The sequence below is a fragment of the Triticum urartu genome, chromosome 5 (genome assembly GCF_003073215.2).
Source record: "Triticum urartu cultivar G1812 chromosome 5, Tu2.1, whole genome shotgun sequence".
In the NCBI taxonomy this organism is placed as follows: domain Eukaryota; kingdom Viridiplantae; phylum Streptophyta; class Magnoliopsida; order Poales; family Poaceae; genus Triticum; species Triticum urartu.
This window is the reverse complement of record NC_053026.1, coordinates 203,426,261-203,453,317: the sequence shown is the minus strand read 5'-3', so window position 1 is coordinate 203,453,317 and position 27,057 is coordinate 203,426,261. Positions and strand designations below refer to the sequence as shown.

At 42.7% G+C, this 27,057-nt stretch overlaps 1 protein-coding gene and 1 long non-coding RNA gene across 2 annotated transcripts; one reads left to right on the top strand and one right to left on the bottom strand.

The window, feature by feature from the left end:
* Positions 1 to 1,208: 1,208 nt before the first annotated feature.
* Positions 1,209 to 4,373, bottom strand: LOC125506922. Its single transcript, XM_048671630.1, has 4 exons — positions 4,312 to 4,373; positions 3,435 to 3,906; positions 2,815 to 2,874; positions 1,209 to 1,447 (listed from the first exon to the last, which is right to left on the bottom strand). Exons 1-4 carry the CDS (start codon positions 4,371 to 4,373, stop codon positions 1,376 to 1,378), a joined length of 666 nt encoding a protein of 221 aa, XP_048527587.1. The 3' UTR covers positions 1,209 to 1,375.
* Positions 4,374 to 16,923: 12,550 nt separating this feature from the next.
* LOC125555823 lies at positions 16,924 to 17,443 on the top strand. The gene is made up of 3 exons (XR_007304886.1): positions 16,924 to 16,996; positions 17,097 to 17,149; positions 17,296 to 17,443. It is a non-coding gene; the product is annotated as an uncharacterized LOC125555823 (long non-coding RNA).
* Positions 17,444 to 27,057: the final 9,614 nt, after the last annotated feature.

The following is a 27,057-nucleotide window of genomic DNA, read 5'->3' as shown; positions in this document are numbered from 1 at the left end:
CGTTCGCGACCAGACGGACAACGCTATGTACGCTTTGACCGGGTGGGTCCTAGCGGTCAGGGAGGATAAGGACACACTTCCTTGCGTGCGAAGATATAGCTACTCGGTCCCAGCTGTCAGAGGGAGGAATCATTTTTATTTTGTGAGTAATAAGGAGGCACTTCCTTGTGTTCGAAGATGTAGTTGGTGGGTCCAGCTGTCAGCGTCACCGCCTAAAGTCCTCTTCCAATGGATGTCCTCTGTTGACCACGTTGACCACGCCGCGCCAAGAGCACCATGACGGTGGACGATGGTGAGGCCTAGGAAGGGAACGACGCGAAGGTGGGAAAGACGCGGCAGTGGATGCCCATGCAGAGGGGAGTACGTGGGTTGACTACTTCAGCTGCGGTGTGAGGCTGCCATCGCTGGAGAATAACATGAGGTGTGGGTGAGTATAGAGGGATGGCATGGCCAGTGGTGGAAGCACGGCCGGGCACAGGAGGCAGGAGCAGGCGACACGGCCGACGCTGGTTTGGGCGGCTGGAGCAACAAGACCAAAGGTTGAAGAAGCACGACGGCCGTTGGATGGACATCGTACGATCACTTCAGCTAATATCGTTTATAGTGACTAAGCTAACAAAGCCCATGGTACGCGTCAACTTGCCCATGTTTGATGAAGAGCTGGCATGGTCCTCCACTTTAGTAGAAAGGGCCACTAAGGTGGAAACTAAAATGTATAAATGCACCTCCATGGTGGAGGTGGCGTACATTAAGAGGAGGCTTGAGGAAGATAGGGCGGCTCAAGCTGCAGCCGCAGCGAAGGTCGAGAAGGCTGGAAAGGGAAGATGGAAAGCTCACTACAACAATAACCCCCCTTTAGCAACGCAACGATGCGTTGTTCTATGCCCATATAAATGTTGCTGAGGTCTACACCAACGGATGAATATGCGTTGCCTTTGGTGGAGTTGCAAGAGTCTACAACAACGTATACATATGCGTTGGTAAGCAATGTGGAGATGCGTTGCAACACCAGCAACGTATATAGTAAGCCCATAACAACCTTCATATCCATTGCTGGTTACCCTACATATGAGGATTTCCAAATGGATCATTGCAACAACTACATAGCATGGACAATTAATTGCATTTCATATATTTACATCCAAAATTATTAGGTCAATTCAAACAGTGCACAGAAGCCATGATATAATAAACATAAAGATCTCATATATAAAATTAACTCTGTTGCATTTGGCACTACAAAGAACACAATCCAAAGATTACAGCTTGTGAAACTATCTAGTAGCATCCCAATTATTGACCATGCAATCAACGTCTCAGCCATTGTAGAACATAATGTGACCATGAAAGTGATGTTCTAAAACGTAATGCTAAACTATCTAGTAGAAGCCCAATTCTTGACCTCGCAATCAGCATGTGCCATGCACCATCTATTTTTCTTGGCAATCTACAACAACAAAGAAACAAGATCAATAACTTATGGTAGAGAAAAACCAGGTTGATGGAAACGTAAAATTTAAAGAAGCAACATATAAAGGTTGAAGGTCATGCGATAATTATTCCTATTACATATATTTAGTGGCATGTTCTAAACCATCAACACTTTTCCACCTTGTATATGAAATGAATGACCTGATACAATGTGCATTGTGTAGTATTGCACAAATAATACTAACAAAGAACTAAGAAGATAGCTTGATTATCACACCTCTTTACCCTACTAAAATTTAAAGCTATGTTGTTTGTTGAATTGCAAACATAAGAAACCATACATGAGAAAACAATTGAAACTTCAATATTCAGCCATACATAATGCTTACAGACCCTTTTCCATTTTTAGATGCACTATTTGCTCAACCAAATAGACAAGAAAACATGACAGATGCACAAATTGTACATTTACTAGTAGAAATAAAAACATATACAAAAAAAGTAGTGGTGAAATTGAATGGAAAACATGTGTGTGCAGTTTTTTAGTTTGTCACCAAATAACAGAATGTTCACTTACAATATAGCATGTCTCATTTCTTGGTAAGATGGCAGAGAAACACAAATAACATCAATAAGTTCAAAAGCAACAGCCAAATTTATTACATCTTTATAGGAAAAAGGTTGCCAACTTGCTTTTATAAGAGTGTATCCATTTGTCATTATGTAGTCTTCGGATGGAAACAAGATGTGCCCTCCAATACTCACAAGTAGAGGTTACAATTGATTGGATTTAGAATTGATTTACCTCTATATTCCATAGAATTAGTTCATACTCTGATGAACCAAACACACTCATGCTAATTATTTTTAAGTTATACAATGTACTACAACCAAGGTGGAGTGAATTGATATATACTCCCTCCGTCCCATAATGTAAGATGCCTTTTGACACTACACTAGTGTGAAAAAACGTCTTACATTATGGGACAGAGGGAGTAATATGTAAGCGCTTGATCGTTGGTGAGATATGGGCATGGTCCTGATGCTGGCCTAGTCATTGTTTGGTAACCGCCACAGACTGCTAATCCCTAAGCTGAAGCGACCAAGCTATGAGGCATCATGCGCACATAGCGACACCATGCGAGTGAGAGTGATGGACCCTACCGGCTAGCTGACTAGTCCATTGTGGTAGAAACGGCGGCTAAACGGACAATGGTCGGCGACGGCAGGCAAGCGAACATCAGCAAGAGCAGCGGACAGCTTTAGTGTTCGCCCTACCCTAAATAAAATTTATCCTCTGCACACAACCATGGGCATACATGTGTGGACAAACAACAATCATAGTTTCCCAATAGGTTGAAATTTCTCAATATTAAGGAATACATGATTCAACAGATGACTGAATCTATTCTTTAAGTCTGTCATTTTCTCTAGACCCTTCTCCTGCATTACTGCAACTTTAGTAACCATAATAATGTATGCTTGTAGGAGCTGTATCAAAAACTACAGAATAGTACTCCATTGGACTAATCTACAGTAAGAGAACAAATGTTAGACTAGGGGAGTATATATATAACATGGATCATAAAAGTTACGAAAACTGACGCAATAATAAGGGTTCAACTAACATGAAATATCTCTTTGCAGCGAACCAGAGGCAATTGCTAGATAATTGGTACTCTTTTTTCTCCAAGTCAGCCACCTCAATCTTGACTGCTGAAAGTCTGTCCTCGGCAGAATATATTAAAAAAAGGAAATTTCCAAATAGCATACTTATTTTCCACTCGTCATAGAACTTATGTCAACTGTAATTTTGAAGGAAAGGATAAGATGAAATCACCGCCATATTACAAGCATAAGTAGAATCTCCATTCTGTTCGTGAAGATACAGGTTCATCAGTAGGCAACCAGCCACACATACCTCAAATTAAGTACTAACGCAGATCCCAGGGCCGATGGAGTGAACTGGAGGAAAGCAAATAGAGAGGGGAGAAAATAATCACCTTGGTGTAAAGGTTGCAGAAGCCCTTGACGAGGGTGAAGAACTTGATGAAGCACTGCTGGAAGGCGTCCCTGAGGATGAAGAACAGGGTCGCTGGAGATGACGGACACGGACTGGCAGACGCAGATGGAGACGATGGAGCTGCAGATGGTCTTACCGACGCCGCCCATGCCACCGACGAAGATCCACTTGAGGGTGTCCTGCTCCAGGTGGTTCCGCACCGTCGGGTCCGGCACGTCGCCGACCTGCACCATCGCCGCGGTTGACATCGTGTCGCTCCTCCGATTCCGCGGGGTTGCCGTTCGGGGTGGGAGGGAAGGGTGGCGCCGGACTGATGAGGAAACCCTCGACGTCGGGATCGCGGAGCATGGTTGAGGCGGCCTGACTGGGGAGGGAGGAGGGAAACCGGAGAACCGGATCCGGCCTCGCACGATAGGATGAAGGTAGGCGGCGGTGCTGTGGGTACTTTATCCCTAGGATGTGTTTATTTTTCCTTTTTCAACAAAGTGGTCAATAGTCGTGAAGTGGGAAGTGGCAAGTGGGGACTTTAATCCTAGCAACGCATCGATGTTTCGTTGGAGGGAGTGCGTAGCTGTAGGGGTAGGGGGGGTTTCTCGTTCTAGTGGCTGGGGATGAGAGCTCTTCCCACGGCAAGGGCGAGACGCAAGTCTCGGAAGAGGCTGCCAGGGACGGGCCTTTCTGGGTTGAGGCTCTATATGTTGTAGCATCAGAGGCTCTAGGGGAAGAGGAAGTGGAGGAGGTGATCAAACCTAGAAAGGAGTGGCTCGCAAAAGGCCCTCAAGCCCCCAAGACAGTCTTGAACCCGTGCCCTCGCAATCGGGCGGCCAATCAGGGAGTGGCAGCCCCCGATCCTGCACCTGCCGCCAAGAGGGCGAGGGAGACCACCTCCAAGATCAACATCCCCGAAGCTGTGCACCATCACTCTCCTTAGCTCTTCGGGGCCAGGGCCCTTCCCGCCAAGTAGCCGACAGCCATGGAGGGCGACCCCAACACTCAGTCGAGTTCGAGCTCTTTGGAGAGCTCGTCTTCATTGGAGCCTCCACCACGCCGGTAGGTCTCGAAGCCGCCAGAGAGCTCTACCCCTCTGCCCCAAAAGAGGAGCAGGGCGCCCTCACCGCCCATGGACTTCAAGCTGAATTCCATGCTTATTGACGAAGAGTAAGGGAGATCGGTCTCTCTTTCTCTCTTTTCTTGTATTATCTTCAGTATTGTTGCTTGTATCTGTTAATTAATCTTGCTTGTTGTTGCCGGCAGGGAGGAGGAGGAGACGGAGACCCTCGTCCACTGGTCCAGGTGGCTCAAACGCACAGAGCCCCCAATGGTGGCGGAAGGAACGTGCCCGGTAGGGAGTAGCACGAGCGCTCCGGCACCAAGCCCCCAGTCTAGCCCCCGGTCCGAAGGCACAGAAGGGATCTGATACGTCTCCAACGTATCTATAATTTTTGATTGTTCCATGCTATTATATTATCAACCTTGGATGTTTTATATGCATTTATATGCTATTTTATATGATTTTTGGGACTAACCTATTAACCTAGAGCCCAGTGCCAGTTTATGTTTTTCCTTGTTTTTGAGTATCGTGTCTATAATTTTTGATTGTTCCATATTGCACTTGTATCACCACCTCTTTGCCGAACTAGTGCACCTATACAACTTATCATTGTATTGGGTGTGTTGGGGACACAAGAGACTCTTTGTTATTTGGTTGCAGGGTTGTTTGAGAGAGACCATCTTCATCCTACACCTCCCACAGATTGATAAACCTTAGGTTATCCACTTGAGGGAAATTTGCTATTGTCCTACAAACCTCTGCACTTGGAGGCCCAACAACGTCTACAAGAAGAAGGTTGTGTAGTAGACATCAAGCTCTTTTCTGGCGCCCTTGCTGAGGAGGTTAGCGCTTGAAGGTATATCTTTAAATCTTGCAATCGAACCTTTTAGTTTCTTGTTTTATCACTAGTTTAGTTTATAAAAGAAAATTAAAAAATGGAATTGAGGATACCTCATATGCTTCATCTTTTTAATTTCTTTCATGAAAATAAGGATTCCGATAATTGTGCCAAAGTGTTAGAAGAAGAATGAATTTGAATGTTTGGCACTAAATCTTTGGATGATAAGCATGATTGCAATGTTGTTAGTATGAATTCTTTGAATATCCATGATGCTAATGATATGCAAAGCCACAAGCTTGGGGATTCTATTTTTGATGAAGATGATATTTTTTGTCCCCCAAGTTTTGATGAGCAAATTTATTTTGATGATAGCATGCCTCCTATTTATGATGATTATATTGATGAAAGTGGGTTTGGAAAAGTGTCAACTTTAGGAAGTAATGATCCCAATATTTTGGAGGGTGTTGAATCTTATTGTGATAATTATGAAAGTGGGTTTGGAGAGGTCATGACTTTAGTTAATGTTAATCCCACTATTTTGGAAGAGTGTCAACTTTGCATACTTGTAGATCATGAAAATAATGCTTTATGTGATGGTTATATTGTTGAATTCATTCATGATGCTACTAAAAATTATTATGAGGGAGGAATATATGCTCGTAGGAATTGCAATAATATCAAGTTTCCTCTCTATGTGCTTAAAATCTTGAAGTTATGCTTGTTTTGCTTTCCTATGCAAGTTGATTCTTGTTCCCACAAGTTGTTTGCTCACAAAATCCCTATGCATAGGAAGTGGGTTAGGATTAAATGTGCTAGTTATATTCTTCATGATGCTCTCTTTATGTTTCAATTCTTATCTTTTATGTGAGCATCATTGAAATCATCATGACTAGCTAGGGGAGTTAAACGATAGCGCTTGTTGGGAGGCAATCCAATTTTATTTTTGTTCTTTGCTCCTGTTTAGTAATAAATAATTCATATAGACTCTGTTTAGATTGATTTTATGTTTTAATTAGTGTTTGTGCCAAGTAGAACCTTTGGGAAGACTTGGGCGAAGTCTTTGCGATCTTGCTGCAAAAAACAGAAACTTTTGCGCTCACGAGATTAGCTGGCATTTTTTACTGGACAGTGCGGTTAGGATGATTCTTTTTGAAGATGATTAATAGACAAATTCCTCAGGTCAACCAATTTATTTAAGAATTTTTGGAGTTACAGAAGTATTCGAAACCTACAGATTACTACAGACTATTCTGTTCTTGACAGATTCTGTTTTCTATGTTTTGTTTGCTTATTTTGATGAATCTATGAGTAGTATCGGAGGGTATGAACCATAGAGAAGTTGGAATACAGTAGATATTCCACCAATATGAATTTATAATGAGTTCACAACGGTACCTAAGTGGTGATTTATTTTCTTATACTAACAGAGCTTATGAGTTTTCTGTTAAGTTTTGTGTTGTGAAGTTTTCAAGTTTTGGGTAAAGATTCGATGGACTATGGAATAAGGAGTGGCAATAGGCTAAGCTTGGGGATGCCCAAGGCACCCCAAGGTAATATTCAAGGACAACCAAGAGCCTAAGCTTGGGGATGCCACGGATGGCATCCCCTCTTTCGTCTTCGTTATCGGTAACTTTACTTGGAGCTATATTTTTATTCACCACATGATATGTGTTTTGCTTGAAGCGTCATTTTATTTTCTTTTGTTTTGCTTGCTGCTTGAATAATATACCAATATCTGAAATTATTAAATGTTAGAGAGTCTTCACATAGTTGCATAATTATTCGACTGCTCATTGATCTTCGCTTATATCTTTCGGAGTAGTTTGTAGTTTGCTCTAGTGCTTCACTTATATCTTTTGAGAGCACGGCGGTGGTTCTATTTTGAAGAAATATATGAACTCTCATGCTTCACTTATATTATTTTGAGATTCCTAAACAGCATGTTAGTTTGCTTTGGTTATGAATTTAGTCCTAATATGATAGGCATCCAAGATGGGTATAATAAAAACTTTCATTATAAGTGCATTGAATACTATGAGAAGTTTGATACTTGATAATTTTTTTGAGATATGAAGATGGTAATATTAGAGTCATGCTAGTTGACTAATTGTGAATTTGAGAAATACTTGTGTTGAGGTTTGCAAGTCCCGTAGCATGCACATATGGTAACCGTTGTGTGACAAATTTGAAGCATGAGGTGTTTCTTTGATTGCCTTCCTTATGAGTGGCGGTCGGGGACGAGCGATGGTCTTTTCCTACCAATCTACCCCCCCAGGAGCATGCGCGTAGTGCTTGGTTTTTGATAACTTGTAGATTTTTGCAATAAGTATGTGAGTTCTTTATGACTAATGTTGAGTCCATGGATTATACGCACTCTCACCTTTCCATCATTGCTAGCCTCTTCAGTACCGTGCATTGCCCTTTCCCGCCTCGAGAGTTGGTGCAAACTTCGCCGGTGCATCCAAACCCCGTGATATGATATGCTCTATCACACATAAACCTCCTTATATCTTCCTCAAAACAGCCACTGTACCTACCTATTATGGCATTTCCATAGCCATTCTAAGATATATTGCCATGCAACTTTCCACCATTCTGTTTATTATGACATGTTTCATCATTGTCATATTGCCTTGCATGATCATGTAGTAGACATCGTATTTGTGACAAAGCCACCATGCATAATTTCATACGTGTCACTCTTGTTTCATTGCCCATCCCGGTACACCGCCGGAGGCACTCATATAGTCATATTTTGTTCTAGTATCGAGTTGTAATCATTGAGTTGTAAATAAATAGAAGTGGGATGATCATCATTAATAGAGCATTGTCCCCCAAAAAAGAGAAAGGCCAAAAAAGGGGGAAGACCAAAAAAAGGCCAAATAAAAATAGGGGGAGGCCAAAAGAAAAGAAAAGAAGGGACAATGCTACTATCCTTTTTCCACACTTGTGCTTCAAAGTAGCACCATGATCTTCATGATAGAGAGTCTCTTGTTTTGTCACTTTCATATACTAGTGGGAATTTTTCATTATAGAACTTGGCTTGTATATTCCAACAATGGGCTTCCTCAAATGCCCTAGGTCTTCGTGAGCAAGTAAGTTGGACGCACACCCACTTAGTTTCTTTTGTTGAGCTTTCATACATTTATAGCTCTAGTGCATCTGTTGCATGGCAATCCCTACTCCTTGCATTGCCATCAATTGATGGGCATCTCCATAGCCCGTTGATTAGCCGCGTCAATGTGAGACTTTCTCCTTTTTTGTCTTCTCCACACAACCCCCATCATTATATTCTATTCCACCCATAGTGCTATGTCCATGGCTCACGCTCATGTATTGCGTGAAAGTTGAAAAAAGTTTGAGATTACTAAAGTATGAAACAATTGCTTGGCTTGTCATCGGGGTTGTGCATGATGGGAGCATTCTTGTGTGACGAAAATGGAGCATGACGAAACTATATGATTTTGTAGGGATAAGCTTTCTTTGGCCATGTTATTTTGAGAAGACATAATTGCTTAGTTAGTATACTTGAAGTATTATTATTTTTATGTCAATGTTAAACTTTTTTCATGAATCTTATGGATCTGAATATTCTTGCCACAATAAAGAGATTTACATGGATAAATATGTTAGGTAGCATTCCACATCAAAAATTCTGTTTTTATCATTTACCTACTCGAGGACGAGCATGAATTAAGCTTGGGAATGCTTGATACGTCTCCAACGTATCTATAATTTTTTTATTGTTCCATGCTATTATATTATCAACCTTGGATGTTTTATATGCATTCATATGCTATTTTATATGATTTTCGGGACTAACCTATTAACCTAGAGCCCAATGCCAGTTTATGTTTTCTTCTTGTTTTTGAGTATCGCAGAAAAGGAAAACCAAACGGAGTCCAATTGACATGAAACTTCACGGAACTTATTTTTGGACCAGAAGAAGGTCATGGATTAAAAGAGTTGGGCTAGAAGAGTCCCGGGCTGCCCACGAGGGTAGGGGGCGCGCCCTGTTGGGGAACGTTGCAGAAAACAAAAAATTTCCTACTTGTTTCACCAAGATCCATCTAGGAGTTCAACTAGCAACGAGCCATCAGATGCATCTACATACCTTTGTAGATCGCGTGCGGAAGCGTTCGAAGAACGGTGATGATGTAGTCGAACACGACGTGATCCAAATCACCGATGACCAAGCGCCGAACGGACGGCACCTCCGCGTTCAACACACATACGGGACGGGAGACGTCTCCTCCTTCTTGATCCAGCAAGGGGGAAGGAGAGGTTGACGAAGATCCAGCAGCACGACGGCGTGGTGGTGGATGCAGGGCGTCACAGTAGCAGGGCTTCGCCTATACTACGAGGAAGAGAGACGTAACGGGGAGAGAGGGAGGCGCCAGGGGCTGGGTATGAAGTCCCTCCTCTCCCCCACTATATATAGGGGTGCCATGGGGGGGGGGCGCCGGCCCTAGTAGATGGATCTACTAGGGGGGGGGGCGGCGGCCTAGGGTGGGGGGCTTGCCCCCCAAGCAAGGGGGCGCCCCCTCTAGGGTTTCCCCCCCAACCCTAGCCGCATGGGCCCTTGGGGGGTGGCGCCCCAGCCCACTATGGGCTGGGTTCCCTCCCACTTCAGCCCATGGGCCCCCCCGGGATAGGTGGCCCCACCTGGTGGACCCCCGGGACCCTTCCGGTGGTCCCGGTACAATACCGGTGACCCCGAAACTTATCCCGATGGCCGAAACAGCACTTCCTATATATAATTCTTTACCTCCAGACCATTCCGGAACTCCTCGTGACGTCCGGGATCTCATCCGGGACCCCGAACAACATTCGGGTTACTGCATATACATATCTTCACAACCCTAGCGTCACCGAACCTTAAGTGTGTAGACCCTACGGGTTCGGGAGACAAGCAGACATGACCGAGACGACTCTCCGGTCAATAACCAACAGCGGGATCTGGATACCCATGTTGGCTCCCACATGCTCCACGATGATCTCATCGGATGAACCACGATGTCGAGGATTCAATCAACCCCGTATGCAATTCCCTTTGTCAATCGATATGTTACTTGCCCGAGATTCGATCGTCGGTATCCCAATACCTCGTTCAATCTCGTTACCGGCAAGTCACTTTACTCGTACCATAATGCATGATCCCATGACCAGACACTTGGTCACTTTGAGCTCATTATGATGATGCATTACCGAGTGGGCCCAGTGATACCTCTCCGTCATACGGAGTGACAAATCCCAGTCTTGGTCCATGTCAACCCAACAGACACTTTCGGAGATACCCGTAGTCTACCTTTATAGTCACCCACTTACGTTGTGACGTTTGGTATACCCAAAGCACTCCTACGGTATCCGGGAGTTACACGATCTCATGGTCTAAGGAAAAGATACTTGACATTGGAAAACTCTAGCAAACGAACTATACGATCTGGTGCTATGTTTAGGATTGGGTCTTGTCCATCACATCATTCTCCTAATGATGTGATCTCATTATCAATGACATCCAATGTCCATAGTCAGGAAACCATGACTATCTGTTGATCAACGAGCTAGTCAACTAGAGGCTTACTAGGGACATGTTGGTGTCTGTTATTCACACATGTATTACGATTTCCGGATAACACAATTATAGCATGAATAAAGACAATTATCATGAACAAGGAAATATAATAATAATGCTTTTATTATTGCCTCTAGGGCATATTTCCAACACGCCCAATCCCCTGGGCGTGCCTCCCTACCTCGCGGACAGCCTGGAGACCCCCCTGACTTGTTCTCGACGCCAAAACCTCTTATATATATAGAAACCCCCAGAACATAACCTAGATCGGGAGTTCCACCGCTGCAAGCCTCCGTAGCCACCGAAAACCAATCTAGACCCGTTCTGGCACCCTGCCGGAGGGGGAATCCCTCTTTGGTGGCCATCTTCATCATCCCGGCGCTCTCCATGACGAGGAGGGAGTAGTTCACCCTCGAGGCTGAGGGTATGTACCAGTAGCTATGTGTTTGATCTCTCTCTCTCTCTCTCTCTCGTGTTCTTGATTCACACGATCTTGATGTATTGCGAGCTTTGCTATTATAGTTGGATCTTATGATGTTTCTCCCCCTCTACTCTCTTTTAGTGGATTGAGTTTTCATTTTGAAGTTATCTTATCGGATTGAGTCTTTAAGGATTTGAGAACACTTGATGTATGTCTTGCATGTGCTTATCTGTGGTGACAATGGGATATCACGTGATCCACTTGATGTATGTTTTGGTGATCAACTTGCGAGTTCCGTGACCTCGTGAACATATGCATAGGGGTTGGCACATGTTTTCGTCTTGACTCTCTGGTAGAAACCTTGGGGAAGTTCTTTGTGTTGGTTTAATAGATGAATCTGAGATTGTGTGATGCATATCATATAATCATACCCATGGATACTTGAGGTGACATTAGGGTTTTGGTTGATTTGTGTCTTAAGGTGTTATTATAGTACGAACTCTATGATAGATTGAACGGAAAGAATAGCTTCGTGTTATTTTACTATAGACTCTTGAATAGATCAATCGGAAAGAATAACTTTGAGGTGGTTTCGTACCCTACAATAATCTCTTCATTTGTTCTCCGCTATTAGTGACTTTGGAGTGACTCTATGTTGCATGTTCAGGGATTGTTATATGATCCAATTATGTTATTATTGTTGAGAGAACTTGCACTAGTGAAAGTATGAACCCTAGGCCTTGTTTCCTAGCATTGCAATACCGTTTATGCTCAGTTTTATCATTAGTTACCTTGCTGTTTTTATATTTTCATATTACAAAAACTTATATCTACCATCCATATTGCACTTGTATCACCATCTCTTTGCCGAACTAGTGCACCTATACAACTTACCATTGTATTGGGTGTGTTGGGGACACAAGAGGTTCTTTGTTATTTGGTTGCAGGGTTGTTTGAGAGAGACCATCTTCATCCTACGCCTCCCACAGATTGATAAACATTAGGTCATCCACTTGAGGGAAATTTGCTACTATCCTACAAACCTCTGCACTTGGAGGCCCAACAACGTCTACAAGAAGAAGGTTGTGTAGTAGACATCAAGATCCCTCCTGCCGGGGATGACGGCGAAGAGCTCCCCTCCATTGAAGACAAAGGAGGGGAGGGGACTACTTAAGGTGAGCCCCTTCTGGAGGGACCAACCTCGCCCTCTGATAGAATCGATGGATCCCCGCCAAGGGTTCCCGCAGAACAATCCCATCACGGCGGTGCCGTGGCTAATGAGGAAGGAGACGACAATCCTAGCCCAGCAGCTGTTATTGCCAGGAAAACTGAACTTCCTGCCTAGCAAGCCTCTCTGGGTAACTCACCTGCTTTTCTTCTCGTGGTCTCTCTTATATGTGTGCTTATTATTCCTGACTTTGTACCCTTGTCATTGATTGCTGGATCTGCTCGCAGCCCCTTTGAGCGAAGAGCCAGATTTGTTGGAGGAGGTGGCCATCATAGAGAAGGATGCTGCCGAGGAGGCCGCCAAGATTGCCGCTACAGAGGGGCAGGACCATGCTGCCGGGGGTGTTCTAGGATTCCCGAAGGAGTCCGAGGAAGCCCTTGGTAGCATGTCAGGGACGGGGGTTGTGGTCGAAGAGAAGATACCCCTCCAAACCATGGGCCCCCTTCCCCCATTTGGCGCCTCGGCGGACGTTCTGTCGTCTTCATCGAGCAACCTGGTGTTGGTGCTTGCGTAGCCCGGACTTGGAGCCCCCGGCTCGTCGATGGCGATGAGAACGGAACTCGATGAGGAGCTCCAGCGCATACTGTCGTCACTGTATCAGGGAGTTGAAGAGGTGGATAACTCCTTCACCGTCGTCATGGACCTTTCCTTCATGGAGTATGTGTCGGCGGGTCTCAAAGAGATGCGGGAGCGGCATAGCCAAAGGTGGAAGGAGCTCAAGGAGCAATGCCAGTCCGCTTGCAAGGTGGACCAGAAGCTAAAGGATAAGGGGATTGAGCTGCATGACTGGCAGGGAAATCGGTTCCAGGCCCTCCTGAGGCAGCAGGAAACACTCTCAATGATGACGGAGGATGTCATCGCTTGAGAGGCGCGCCTGGCGGAGCGCAAAGCACTCTTGGACGTCAGGGAGCAAAGATTGCTCTCCAGGAGGAAAAACTCGAAGCCACTCTCCGCGCCAAGGATGACAACCTGGAGGCCCTTGTTCGGCAGAGCACTAAAGAACTGGAGGACGGGCACAAGGCAGCCCTGGACGCCCTTGTTGTTAACTCTGCTGCCCAGTTGAAGAAGTTTGCTGATGACCTTCCTGCTACCTCTACCGCCAAGGTGGACCTTGACTAGCAAGTGGCTGATTTGACGGAGAAGCTTACCGGGAGCGCCAAGGAGGTCTCGGTCCTCAAGGAGGTGGTGCAGAAAGCAGAGTCCCTTCTGAAGGACTCACAATCGCAGCTCTCCTCCAAGAGCCAAGGCCTCGAGGCTGCCAACGGCACAATTGAAGATATGAAGGCCAGGATCGGCTCCTTGGAGGGGTCAATGGAATCCATCGAGGCCCGCGAGCAGCAGTTGTTGATGGATCTGGACACCGCAAGGAGCGAGGAGGGAAGAGCTGGTCGCTTCGAGGCTAAATCCCGGAGGCTTGCCCGCAATTCTCTTCTCATGGTCTTGAGCAACATCACTGGCCGCTAGCCGGACCTCGACCTCGCTTATGGTTTTAGGAAGCCGCCAAGGGGTGTTGACGTTTTTGCCGCCGAGGAGAAGGCCACCCCCTTTGCCGACAGGGTTCTCGTCGTACGAGCCCGGCAAGCCCGCCCTTGAATTATTCCCGCCATTGTCCTGTCCTGTAATCAAAACAATGACACATGCCATGTGTTTAGACTTCATTCTATTAATGCTTTATGCGGAGCTTGGTACTTTTGCTTAATATGAATTGCCTCTTTACCCCTTTTGAGTTTTATCCATACAGTGTCTGCATGATTGGTCTCTATGCACATTTAGGTTGCCTGTCGGTATCATATTGCCGCAATGGTCGTGAGGGTATGGCCCTCAACAGTTACCTTGGCGTGAATGCGTCCCGGCAGGGTTTTTCCTCAGTAGTTTCTGACGCAGCCACTCATTCCGTGAGCTGGCTCTGGACGGAACGAGGGTGCAGACAAGAATGTAACAGAGGTACCTTTATGTGAAAGATTTCATCATACAAACACTTTGGTACTCAGGGGATAAATGAGCATACAGATCCAAAGAGTCCGTAATAACACAAATATAGCATGAACTTAGCTCTTATCTGTGTCTCCATCCACCCCCTTCAGCTGTGGTTGCTTCTTGGACTTGTGAGCTTCGAGAAGGATGGTGTCACATGCGTATCGATTTCTGTCCCCGGCAGGGGTTGGTCTACATCATATATGTCTTGTGGGCGGAGAGGCGCGATGCCGGGCATGGCGGGTTTCTCTCTCACCTTCTCTTCATGCTTTTTGAACAACTCAATGGCGACTGGCACAAAAAGTCATGCCAACACGGACGGCCTTGCTGGAGCATACTTGCCGGGGCATCGATCAACAAATTCGCACCGGCGCTCCACTTAGGATTTCCCTAAGCAGTGTAAATACAGAACCGAGTGGCGCACGGGCTCATCGACACTGATGATGCTAAAACCCAGAGCAGCTCGAGTGTCGAAAAGTGAGAGTGGCAGAGAGAGAAAAACCATGTGCTTTCAGGCATCGCCCTTTTCCCCGGACGAGGCTCGGGATACGTCCATGTTGCCTGATTTGCTCGGGGTGATCTTGTCGCCCTTGATTGCTGACTTCCGCCATTGCCATGGCGCGACAGAAGGAGGTGGTGAGGTCCGGACAGGGCCGGAGGGGCGCGAGGTCGCCCTCCCGCTCCGGCTTTTCCCTTCTCCGCCTCCTCTCGAGCGCCATTAAGTAATGACGTTGCTGATGGGGCTGGTGATGATGGTGACGCGTTGCTTACACTCCCGGGTTCACGCAAGAGATCCCCCTACCTAGCGCGCCAAAGATGTCGTAGGAAACCACATCCACCTATGGTACCAAGGGACCCTTTTGGTTCGGCGAGGGGATGAGCACGTTGCACAAAGAGCGGAGAAGCGTAACACAGCATGACAGAGATCACACATGCATTTTTACCCAGGTTCGGGCCGCCGTGAGGCGTAAAACCCTGCTCCTGCTTTGGTGGATTGATGGTGGAAAGTGGTGAAGAAGCGCAACGCTCTTTTCCTGGCAAGGTTTCCTCAGGGCAAGAGGAGCTACGCGCATATGAATGTGAGGGGGGGGGTCTGAATCCTCTCTATGCTTGCCATGGGCCTCCTTTTATAGATTGAGGGGTCACCATAGTGGCAAATCAGTCATTACATACTGATTAGATAGCAAACAGTGCTATCATACATAACTCTGCAAGCTGATGATACATCTCCAACGTATCTATAATTTTTGATTGTTCCATGCTATTATATTATCTGTTTTGGATGTTTTATCACTACTAGGGAAAACCTTATACACAGGAGCTTACTAGTAGCGTGGGTTATTTGTCACGCGCTACTACTACTTAATAGTAGCAAGCACAGTAAAAATGCGCTACTAATAACCCATAGTAGTAGCAAGGGTACAAAAATCCGCGCTACTACTAAATAATTTCCATCATGCCTCCTCGGACAGGCAGTAGTAGTAGCACATGGTGTTAAATCCGCGCTACTCCTAAGTGAATAGCAGTAGCCTGTGTTGTACACCCGCGCTACTACTACGGGTAAGACGGACGGGTCGGTCGGCCAACCTCCACCCCGCGCTACCACTACCTCCCATATCCCCTCCTGCGCCGCCATCCACCCTCCTACCTCTCCTCGCTCGATTCTGCTGAATGGGATCGGCCGAGCACGCTAGGGCTCCTCACCTCGCCGCTCGCTCCTCTCCGACGGGCGAGGGCCTCGTCCGACCCCTCAGCCGGCGCGCTCGGCCCCGACGCACGCACCCACCCCGCCGGCCCCTGCCGTCCCCCGCCCCCGGTCACCCCAGCAGCAGCCACCAAACCAATGGCGGACGCCGCCGTGACCCTCGTCGCCACCTCCCACCGTCTCTTCCCACGCGCGGTCGGCGACTGCTCTCCTTCGACTGCGGCTTGGGGTGAGCCTCTCTTCCTTACCTCTATGTTCCTTGTTCATCTCTCTGTCCCCTGTTCCTCTCTTGTCCATGCTGCTAGTTACATGGATCAGTGGATCTTGGATATATGGATGTATCTTGATGTTAGGTACTACTAGCTTCTGGTTTCTGAATCTAGACATAGATATACCAGCACAAGTTTCGAGATTTCCTTTTTCTGCTTACATCATTGCCGCCTGCTGCTTCTACCAATTTAGCTTAAGAACAACAGCGGGCAGATCTCAAAGTTTGATGTCACTGTTACGTTTTCTTTATGGATGATGCATTTAGTTGCTGTTAAGCTTCAGTTATGTTTTCATACCAGCAGAATAAGATGAGTTGCTGCACTGGTTGCTTGATTGGTGTTCCCATTGATGAATTTTAACAGGTCTCTACCAAGGAGGTGTATCGAAGGTTAGGGTAGAACTGCCCTATGTGTATCCTTACAGGTCTTCGTCAATTGGTTTTGTTAATAAGATATATCACCCGAATGTCGATGAACTGTGAGTATTCTCGTATTCAGTATTCATGCTCAGTCGATCCAAAACTATGATACTATAACTTTCTATTTCCTGACCACTTGTGGATGAATGCAAATTGTAGGTCTGGTTTCGTCTGCTTGGATGTCATTAACCAGACATGGAGCCCAATGTTTGGTAAACTTTAATATCTCTACTTCATTGTTTTTTAGACGGCCATGCTAATTAGCTTCCTTACATTCTTTGTATAAACAGAGAGAGCTCTATGGATGTTGTTACGACAACCTTCTAACCTTGCAACTATATAACATATTTTTTTATAGATCTTGTCAATGTGTTTGAAGTCTTCCTTCCACAACTTTTGTTATATCCAAATCCTTCTGATCCATTGAATGGAGAAGTTGTTGCGCTCTTGATGTGTGATCGCCCTGCTTATGAGCAAAAAGTGAAAGGTGATTATATTAATTTAACACACATCTATAGTCAGTTTTTTATCCATTGGATTATCTTTAGGCTCCTTCCAAACTAGTATAAAGAGGGAATTCATCTCTTTCATAGACATGGTGGCCTTGCACCCTGACTTGTCTTCTTAACTTACAATACCGAGTTCATCTAGACAATAACTAATCATAATTCATAATTAATAAATGTGTGTGTTGCACTTGGACTTGTTGTATGGACGTGGCGGCTTGCTTTATACATAAAGCGGCGCGAAAGCCTGTATTTAGTAACTAATAAATGCGTGTGTTGCACTCGGACTTGTTGTATGGACGTGGCGGCTTGCTTTATACATAAAGCAGCGCAAAAGCCAGTATTTTGTAATTAATAAATGCATGTTAGAGACCTCTTTTGGATAGTTTATAGCTAAGAAGCCTCCAAACAATGTTGATTTGTTGCAGGTGTACTTTTGGGCGTTCAGTTATATGTTCTATATAGCAATCTAAATTTATCTGATAGGTTACATAGTTATGTATGTAGTCTGAGTAGGCTTCAGACCCATAAACGCATAGCGTAAGTTTTAACATGTTGCTTGCTGCCTGGTTACCATAGATTGGCTAAAGTAGCCGGTAGGTTAAATTTATGTGGTTCAAGGAGATGTTTGTGTAGCTATAACTTGTGTACTAGATGGTTTGCTTGATGGATGAAGGAGTGGTGCTAGTTGCTTGCTAGATGGATGGATGAATGGTGCGAGTATGTAGACATCTTTGCTACTGTGAAGGGCCAATGCTACTATAAAGGGCAGTAGTAATTCGTTCTCTTTTTGCGGCTGTTTGGTGCTAATTTCCTACTGTGAATAGATGGATATACGTGTGTACATGCTAATGCAATGTCCTCGGGGGCATTGCTGGCTGTCCGGCGATAATACCCATTAGCTTTTAACTTGGAAGGATCAGAGTGCTGATTGGACATAATGTTGTAATATTACTTTGAATTCTGAAATAAATTAGACTATCTGAAAACTATGGTATCTTATATCTTCATGCTAAAATACTGCAGTTTTTTAATACTTTAGTTTTCTGGTACTTTACTATCAAACACAGCCTTAGAGATACTTAGCATTCTAAACGAACCCCCGGCATGTTCTTACTGTTAGTAATGTTATTACATCTATTTGTACTGTTGATGGTTACTACTTTTAGTATCAGCCATCTGAAGGTGCATATTTAGATAGTTTTGTTTTGCAATTGATTGTTGGGTCCCTAGGATCCTCCAACTATGGTACATGGTTTAACTGGTTCTCTCTCTCTCTCTCTCACTCTCTGTGTGTGTGTGTGTGTGTTGTGATCCCTTTTCTACAGCCAGACATGCAGCTCAGTGTTTGTGTTTGTGTGCAGAAGCTTAGGAGGGACAAAGGAGGAGGTTGTTGGGAGATGATGGAGGTGAGTGCATCATAACAGTGCTGCCCTGTTTCTCTTTGATGTCGCCGACTCGGCTTAGGGCGCTCGTTTGTACCAATGTTGCAGGGTACGTTTTTCTTCTTTCCTATAATTTCCTTTATTTGTTCAACCCACTCTGTTCTAAGCATTTTGAAGTAGAAAGCATGATTCCAGTTTACTTTATTTTTCTATTTAGTGTAAGCAATATAATCTGATGTATTTGAGTACTATCTAATTCTTTTTCATACCATATTAGTGCTAATTCAGGCACGGTAATTGGTAGTATATATGCTATTTGTTTAGATATGTTTTATTCTATCCATGGCTTATTGTTTGTCGAGAACCTTGAATTTGTAATGAAGTTTGCTGGTTGTTGATGTGCAGCTGACTATCCATTTACAAATGCAGTGCGCTAGTTAAGTGAAGGAGGGAGGATAATGCGAAGCCGAACGCGAACGCAGGTGCGGTGCCTAGGAAGAAAAAGAAGTTTAACTCTCTTCTTATTTTGTTATGTCGCAATAGGCCAGCCCAATATTTCCAAGTGTTTCATGGTCTCTTCTTATTTTGATCATATGCATGTCTGTTCATAACAACAATGATTTTGATCATCAGCATGCTTGCTCGTAAAAATTACAAGAAATTGGTAGCATCATGTGATGTTTCATTAAAGGGAGGTGAAACAACAACACCAATGACTCCAAGGATCACAAGTTCCTATTTGCACTTGGTGCTAAATGTAATGGCTTGGCAAAATAAGTTACTGTGTTGATTAATGTTTGGTTTTTCTTTTTTGTCTGAATAGCATTTCCGTAGATATCCATTTTAGATAAAATGTTTGAAAATTTGAAATTTTCCAAGTTACTCTATAGTGACAATGTAATTTTTTAAGTGGTTTTAAGGGTTAATTCTTTTTTCTGAAAGTTATCCTTTTATGTAGACTAAATGGTTGTCTTCTGAGATGAAACAATGTGTTTACTATACCAAGAAGGGGATGTATGCATTGTTTCTATATCCAAATTAGCCAAATTGTAATTTCTTATACGGAGGTTGTTTGCAATACATCTTGGGGCAACGTGCAAAATCTATGCTAGACTTATGAGTCGGTGCGGCAAAGCGTGCATGTCGCTTCTAGTTTTATTGTTAACCATGCTATGGTCCAAACTCCTTTTTATTCTGCTCATATGATATTGCTCATCTTTGTTTTCTGTCCCGATGCCTCATGTATTTACAATAGAAATATTCTAAATTTAGTGCTTCTTGACGATAAGCAAATCTGCAGGAAAAAAAAGTCAATTTAGCATCTAGATTTTATCCATTGCCCTAGCCTATTTTATATTATTTTTGGGACTAACCTATTGACCTAGAGCCAGTGCTAGTCCCTGTTTTTGATTTCACAGAAAAGGAATACCAAACAGAGTCCAAACGAAATAAAACCTTCGCGATGATTTTTCTTGGACCAGAAGACAATCAGGAGACTTGGGGATGAAGTCGGAGGATCCATGAGGCGACCAGAAGGACGGAGGGCGTGCCCAGGGGGGTAGGGCGTGCCCCCACCCTTGTGGGTCCCTTGTGCACCTCCTGGCTTAATTCTTGCGCCTATATATTCTCATATATCCCCAAACCAACATAGGCATCCACGGAAACACTTTTCCACTGCCGCAACTTTCTATACCCGTGAGATCCCATCTAGGGACCTTTTCCGGCACCCTGCCGGAGGGGGATTCGATCACGGAGGGCTTCTACATCAACTCTATTGCCCTTTCGATGAAGCGTGAGTAGTTTACCACAGACATATGGGTCCATAGCTAATAGCTAGATGGCTTCTTCTCTCTCTTTGATTCTCAATACCATGTTCTCCTCGATGTTCTTGGAGATCTATTCGATGTAATACTTTTTGTGGTCTGTTTGCTGAGATCCGATGAATTGTGGATTTATGATCAGCTTTTCTATGAATATTATTTGAATCTTCTCTGAATTCTTTTATGCATGATTTGATATCTTTGTAATTCTCTTTGAACTATCGGTTTGGTTTGGCCAACTAGATTGGTTTTTCTTGCAATGGAAGGAGTGCTTAGTTTTGGTTCAATCTTGCGGTGTCCTTTCCCTGTGACAGTAGGGGCAGCAAGGCACGTATTGTATTGTTTTCATCGAGGACAAAAAGATGGGGTTTACAACATATTGCTTGAGTTTATTCCTCTACATCATATCATATTACTTAATGCGTTACTCTATTCTTCATGAACTTAATACTCTAGATGTAAACATGAGTCAGTCGATGTGTGGAGTAATTGTAGTAGATGCAGAATTGTTTCAGTCCACTTGACATGGGCGTGATGCCTATATTCATGATCATTGCCTTAGATATCTCATAACTTTGTGCTTTTCTATCAATTGCTTGGAAGTAATTTGTTCCCCCACCGTAATATTTTCTATCTTGAGAGAAGCCTCTAGTGAAACCTATGGCCCCTGGGTCTATTTTCCATCATACAAGTTACATTTTCCATCATATAAGTTTCCGTTCTACTATTTCAAAGTCTTTTACTTTCCGATCTATAAACCAAAAATACCAAAAAAAATTACTTTATCGTTTATCTATCTCTATCAGATCTCACTTTTGCAAGTAAACGTGAAGGGATTGACAAACCCTTTATCGCGTTGGGTGCAAATTGTTTCATTGTTTGTGCAGGTATTTGGTGACTTGTGCATTGTCTCATACTAGATTGATACCTTGGTTCTCAAACTGAGGGAAATACTTATCTATACTTTGCTGCATCACCCTTTCCTCTTCAAGGGAAAAACCAACACAAGCTCAAGAAGTAGCAGGAAGAATTTCTGGCGCCGTTGCCGGGGAGATCTATGCCAAGTCAAGACATACCAAGTACCCATCATAAGCTCTCATCTCTTGCATTACATTATTCGCCATTCGCCTCCCATTTTCCTCTCCCCCACTTCAAAAACTATTTTTGAAAAGTTTGCCCTTTTCTTCGCCCTTCTTCCGTTCTTCTTTCCGTTTGCTTGTGTTGCCATGTGCCTTCTATTTGCTTGCATCTTTGCTTGCTAAAAATCTATTGTTATGGATCCTCATCCACTTGCTAATCTTTTTAAAAGATCCAATTATGATGAGCCAATTGCTAGTGAGTTGAGTGCACTAGATTATCTGTATGAGGTTTTGCTTGAAATTCGTGAATCTGGAAATTTTGATGAAGTGTTGAAAGAAGAAAATTATAAAGTCATTCACGAGAGCTCCTTGAATGAAAAGCATGATTGCAATAATGTTATTATAAATTATATTAATGTCAATTGTGTTAATGATATGCAAAACCCTAAGCTTGGGGATGCTAGTTTTGCTATGTCCACTACTTGTTGCAATGATCATGATTGGGGTGATTCTTCTTACAATCTTTAAAAATTATTTAAGCCCCATGATGAATATAAGATTGATAATAATGTTTGCAATAATACCGAAAGTGGATTTGGAAGAGTGTCAACTTTAGATCCCACATATTTGGATAATGTTCAATTTTATGAAGTTTTTGGTAAAAGTGGGTTCGGAGAGGTCATGACTTTATTGTATGATAATCCCACTAATTCGGAAGAGTGTCAACTTTGCATGCATGTGGATCATGTAGAAAATATGTTTTGTTATAGCTATATTGTTGAATTTGAGTATGATCCCACATGTAATTATTATGAGAGAGGGAAATGTGGTTGTTGGAATTTTCATGTCACTAAATTACCTCTCGTTATGTTGAGATTGTTATTGTTTCTTCCTTCTTCCTTGCATATGCTAGTTTTTGCTTGTCTTGATAATTTGTTTGCTTATAAAATGCCTATTCTTAGGAGGTATGTTAGACTTAGATGTTTTTGTCACATGCTTTATGATGCTCTCTTTGTGCTTCAATTCTTGTTTTTCATGTGAGCATCATTAAAATTATCAATGCCTAGCTAAAAGGCTTTAAAGAAAAGCGCTTGTTGGGAGATAACCCAATATATTTCCTTCCTGTTTTGCAATCAATAATTCATCTAGCCTCTGGTTAAATGTGTTTTTATGTTTTAGTTAGTGTTTGTGCCAAGTAAGACCTTTGGGATAGCTTACCCTGATAGTTGATTTGATCTTGCTGAAAAACAGAAACTTTTGCGCTCAGGAAAACAATTTTCATTTTTAACAGAAGCGCGATAAAATACTGATTTTTTTTCACAAGATTAATAAACAAATTTCTTAGGTTTTCCTATTTTTTCGAAAAATTTGGAATTACGAAAGTATTCGAAATATCCAGATTACTACAGACTGTTCTGTTTTTAACAGATTCTGTTTTCTATGTGTTGTTTGCTTATTTTGATGAATCTATGGGTAGTATCGGCGGGTATGAACCATGGAAAACTTGGAATACAGTAGATATTACACCAATATAAATAAAGAGTGAGTTCACAACAGTACAAATAGTGGTGATTTATTTTCTTATACTAACGAAGCTTATGAGATTTTCTGTTGAGTTTTGTGTTGTGAAGTTTTCAAGTTTTGGGTAAGGATTTGATGGACTATGGAATAAGGAGTGGCAAGATCCTAAGCTTGGGGATGCCCAAGGCACCCCGAGGTAATATTCAAAGACAACTAAGAGCCTAAGCTTGGGGATGCCCCGGAAGGCATCCCCTCTTTCGTCTTCGTCTATCGGTAACTTTACTTGAGGCTATATTTTTATTCAGCACATGATATGTGTTTTCTTGGAGCGCTTGTATGATTTGAGTCTTTGATTTTTAGTTTACCACAATCATCCTTACTGTACACACCTTTTGAGAGAGACACGCATGAATCATGATTTATTAGAATACTCTATGTGCTTCACTTATATCTTTTGAGCTAGGCAATTTTGCTCTAGTGCTTCACTTATATCTTTTTAGAGCACGGCAATGGTTTTCTTTTTATAGAAATTGATGAACTCTCATGCTACACTTATATTATTTTGAGAGTCATTAAACAACATGGTAATTTGCTTTGGTTATAAATTTAGTCCTAATATGATAGGCATCCAAGAGGGATATAATAAAAACTTTCATATTAAGTGCATTGAATACTATGAGAAGTTTGATTCCTTATGATTGTTTTGAGATATGAAGATGATGATATTAGAGTCATGCTAGTAAGTAATTGTGAAGTTGAGAAATACTTGTGTTAAAGTTTGTGATTCCCGTAGCATGCACGTATGGTGAACCTTTATGTGATGAAGTCGGAGCATGATTTATTTATTGTCTTCCTTATCAGTGGCGGTGAGGGGCGAGCGATGGTCTTTTCCTACCAATATATCCCCCTAGGAGCATGCGCGTAGTACTTCTTTTCGATAACTAATAGATTTTTGCAATAAGTGTGTGAGTTCTTTATGAGTAATGTTGAGTCCATGGATTATACGCACTCTCATCCTTTCATCATTGCTAGCCTCTCTAGTGCCGCACAACTTTCGCCGGTGCCATAAACCCACCATTTACCTTCCTCAAAACAGCCACCATACCTACCTATTATGACATTTCCATAGCCATTCCGAGGTATATTGCCATGCAACTTTCCACCGTTCCGTTTGTTATGACACGTGTCATCATTGTCATATTGCTTTCCATGATCATGTAGTTGATATCATATTTGTGGCGAAGCCACTGTTCATAATTCTTTCATAGATGTCACTCTTGATTCATTGCACATCCCGGTATACCGCCGGAGGCATTCATATAGAGTCATATTTTGTTCTAAGTATCAAGTTGTAATTCTTGCGTTGTAAGTAAATAAAAGTGTGACGATCTTCATTATTAGAGCATTTTCCCATGTGAGGAAAGGATGATGGAGACTATGATTCCCCCACAGGTCGGCATGAGACTCCAGACGAAAAAAGAGGCCAAAAAAATGAGAGAAGGCCCAAATAAAAAAATGAGAGAAAAGAGAGAATGGGAAATGCTACTATCCTTTTACCACACTTGTGCTCCAAAGTAGCATCATTATCTACATCATAGAGACTCTCCTATATTGTCACTTTCATATACTAGTGGGAGTTTTCATTATATAACTTGTCTTGTATATTCCAATGATGGGCTTCCTCAAATTGCCCTAGGTCTTCGTGAGCAAGTGAGTTGGATGCACACCCACTTAGTTTCTTTTTGAGCTTTCATAAATTTATAGCTCTAGTGCATCCGTTGCATGGCAATCCCTACTCACTCACATTGATATCTATTGATGGGCATCTCCATAGCCCGTTGATACGCCTAGTTGATGTGAGACTATATCCTTCGTTTTGTCTTCTCCACAACCACCTTTTATTCCACCTATAGTGCTATGTCCATGCTCACGCTCATGTATTGCATGAAAGTTGAAAAAGTTTGAGAACATAAAAAGTATGAAACAATTGCTTGTCTTGTCATCGGGGTTGTGCATGATTTAAATATTTTGTAGGGATAAGCTTTTTTTGGCCATGTTATTTTGAGAAGACATAATTGTCTTGTTAGTATGCTTGAAGTATTATTGTTTTTATGTCAATATTAAACTTTTGTTTTGAATCATACAGAAAAGATCTTGATGTCTACTACGCGACCTTCTTTTTGTAGACTCGTGTTGGGCCTCCAAGTGCAGAGTTTTGCAGGACAGTAGCAAATTTCCCTCAAGTGGATGACCTAAGGTTTATCAATCCGTGGGGGCATAGTATCAAGATGGTCTCTTTCAAACAACCCTGCAACCAAATAACAAAGAGTCTCTTGTGTCCCCAACACACCCAATACAATGGTAAATTGTATAGGTGCACTAGTTCGGCGAAGAGATGGTGATACAAGCGTAATATGGATGGTAGATATAGGTTTTTGTAATCTGAAAATATAAAAACAGCAAGGTAACTAATGATAAAAGTGAGCGAAAACGGTATTGCAATGCTTAGAAACAAGGCCTAGGGTTCATACTTTCACTAGTGCAAATTCTCTCAACAATGATAACACACCTAGATCATATAACAATGCCTCAACGCGCAACAAAGAATCACTAATAGCAGAGAATGAACGAAGAGATTATTGTAGCATACGAAACCACCTCAAAGTTATTCTTTCTGATCGATCTATTGGGCTATTCCTATAAGTGTCACAAACAGCCCTAGAGTTCGTACTAAAATAATTTTCATTAGCATCATGAATGAATTCAACAATATAACCATCACATAAAGCATTCTTTTCATGATCGACAAGCATAGGAAATTTATTACTCTCCACATAAACAAAATTCTTCTTATTCATAATAGCGGGAGCAAATTCAACAAAATAACTATCACGCGAGGCATAATAAAATTGAAAATTAAAATCAAGATGAAAAGTTTCATGGTTATCATTATTCTTTATAGCATACATGTCATCACAATACTCGACATAGATAGCAATTTTGTTCTCATAGTCAATTGGAACCTCTTCCGAGATAGTGGGTACATCACTAAATAAAGTCATGACCTCTCCAAATCCACTTTCATCAATATTGTGAAAAGATTCAACACCCTCCAAAATAGTGGGATCATTAATACCTTGAGTTGACACTCTTCCAAACCTACTTTCATCAATATAATCATCATAAATAGGAGGCATGCTATCATCATAATAAACTTGCTCATCAAAACTTGGGGGACAAAAAATATCATCTTCATTAAACATAGAATCCCCAAGCTTGTAGCTGTGCATATCATTAGCATCATGGATATTGAAAGAATTCATACTAACAACATTGTCATTAAAAGATTTAGTGCCAAAAAATTTAATGCATTCTTCTTCTAACACTTTGGCACAATTATCCGAATCGTTATTTTCACGAAAGACATTAAAAAGATGAAGCATATGAGACAACCTTAATTCCATTTTTTTGTAGTTTTCTTTTATAGACTAAACAAGTGATAAAACAAGAAACTAAAAGATTCGATTGCAAGATCTAAAGATACACCTTCAGGCACTAACCTCCCCGGCAACGGCACCAGAAAAGAGCTTAGTTGATGGGGTGTGAGTGCCGCTTACCTAGCCTCCCCGGCAACCGCGCCATAAAAGAGCTTGATATCTACTATGCAACTTTATCCTGTTAGACGTTATTGGGCCTCCAAGTGCAGAGTTTTGTAGGACAGTAGCAAATTTCCCTCAAGTGGATGACCTAAGGTTTATCAATCCATGGGAGGCATAGGATGAAGATGGTCTCTCTCAAACAACCCTGCA

What these genes read in the sequence shown, in the direction of transcription:
- LOC125506922 (XM_048671630.1), bottom strand. Translation starts at nt 4,373, where the DNA reads ATGGTGCACAGCTTCGGGGATGTTGATCTTGGAGGTGGTCTCCCTCGC. An exon ending in CCTCGCCCTCTTGGCGGCAG is followed by an intron (nt 3,907 to 4,311) that starts GTGCAGGATCGG and finishes AACACATCCTAG; the next exon opens with GGATAAAGTACCCACAGCAC. An exon ending in TCAGTCATCTGTTGAATCAT is followed by an intron (nt 1,448 to 2,814) that starts GTATTCCTTAAT and finishes TTGTTGTTGTAG; the next exon opens with ATTGCCAAGAAAAATAGATG.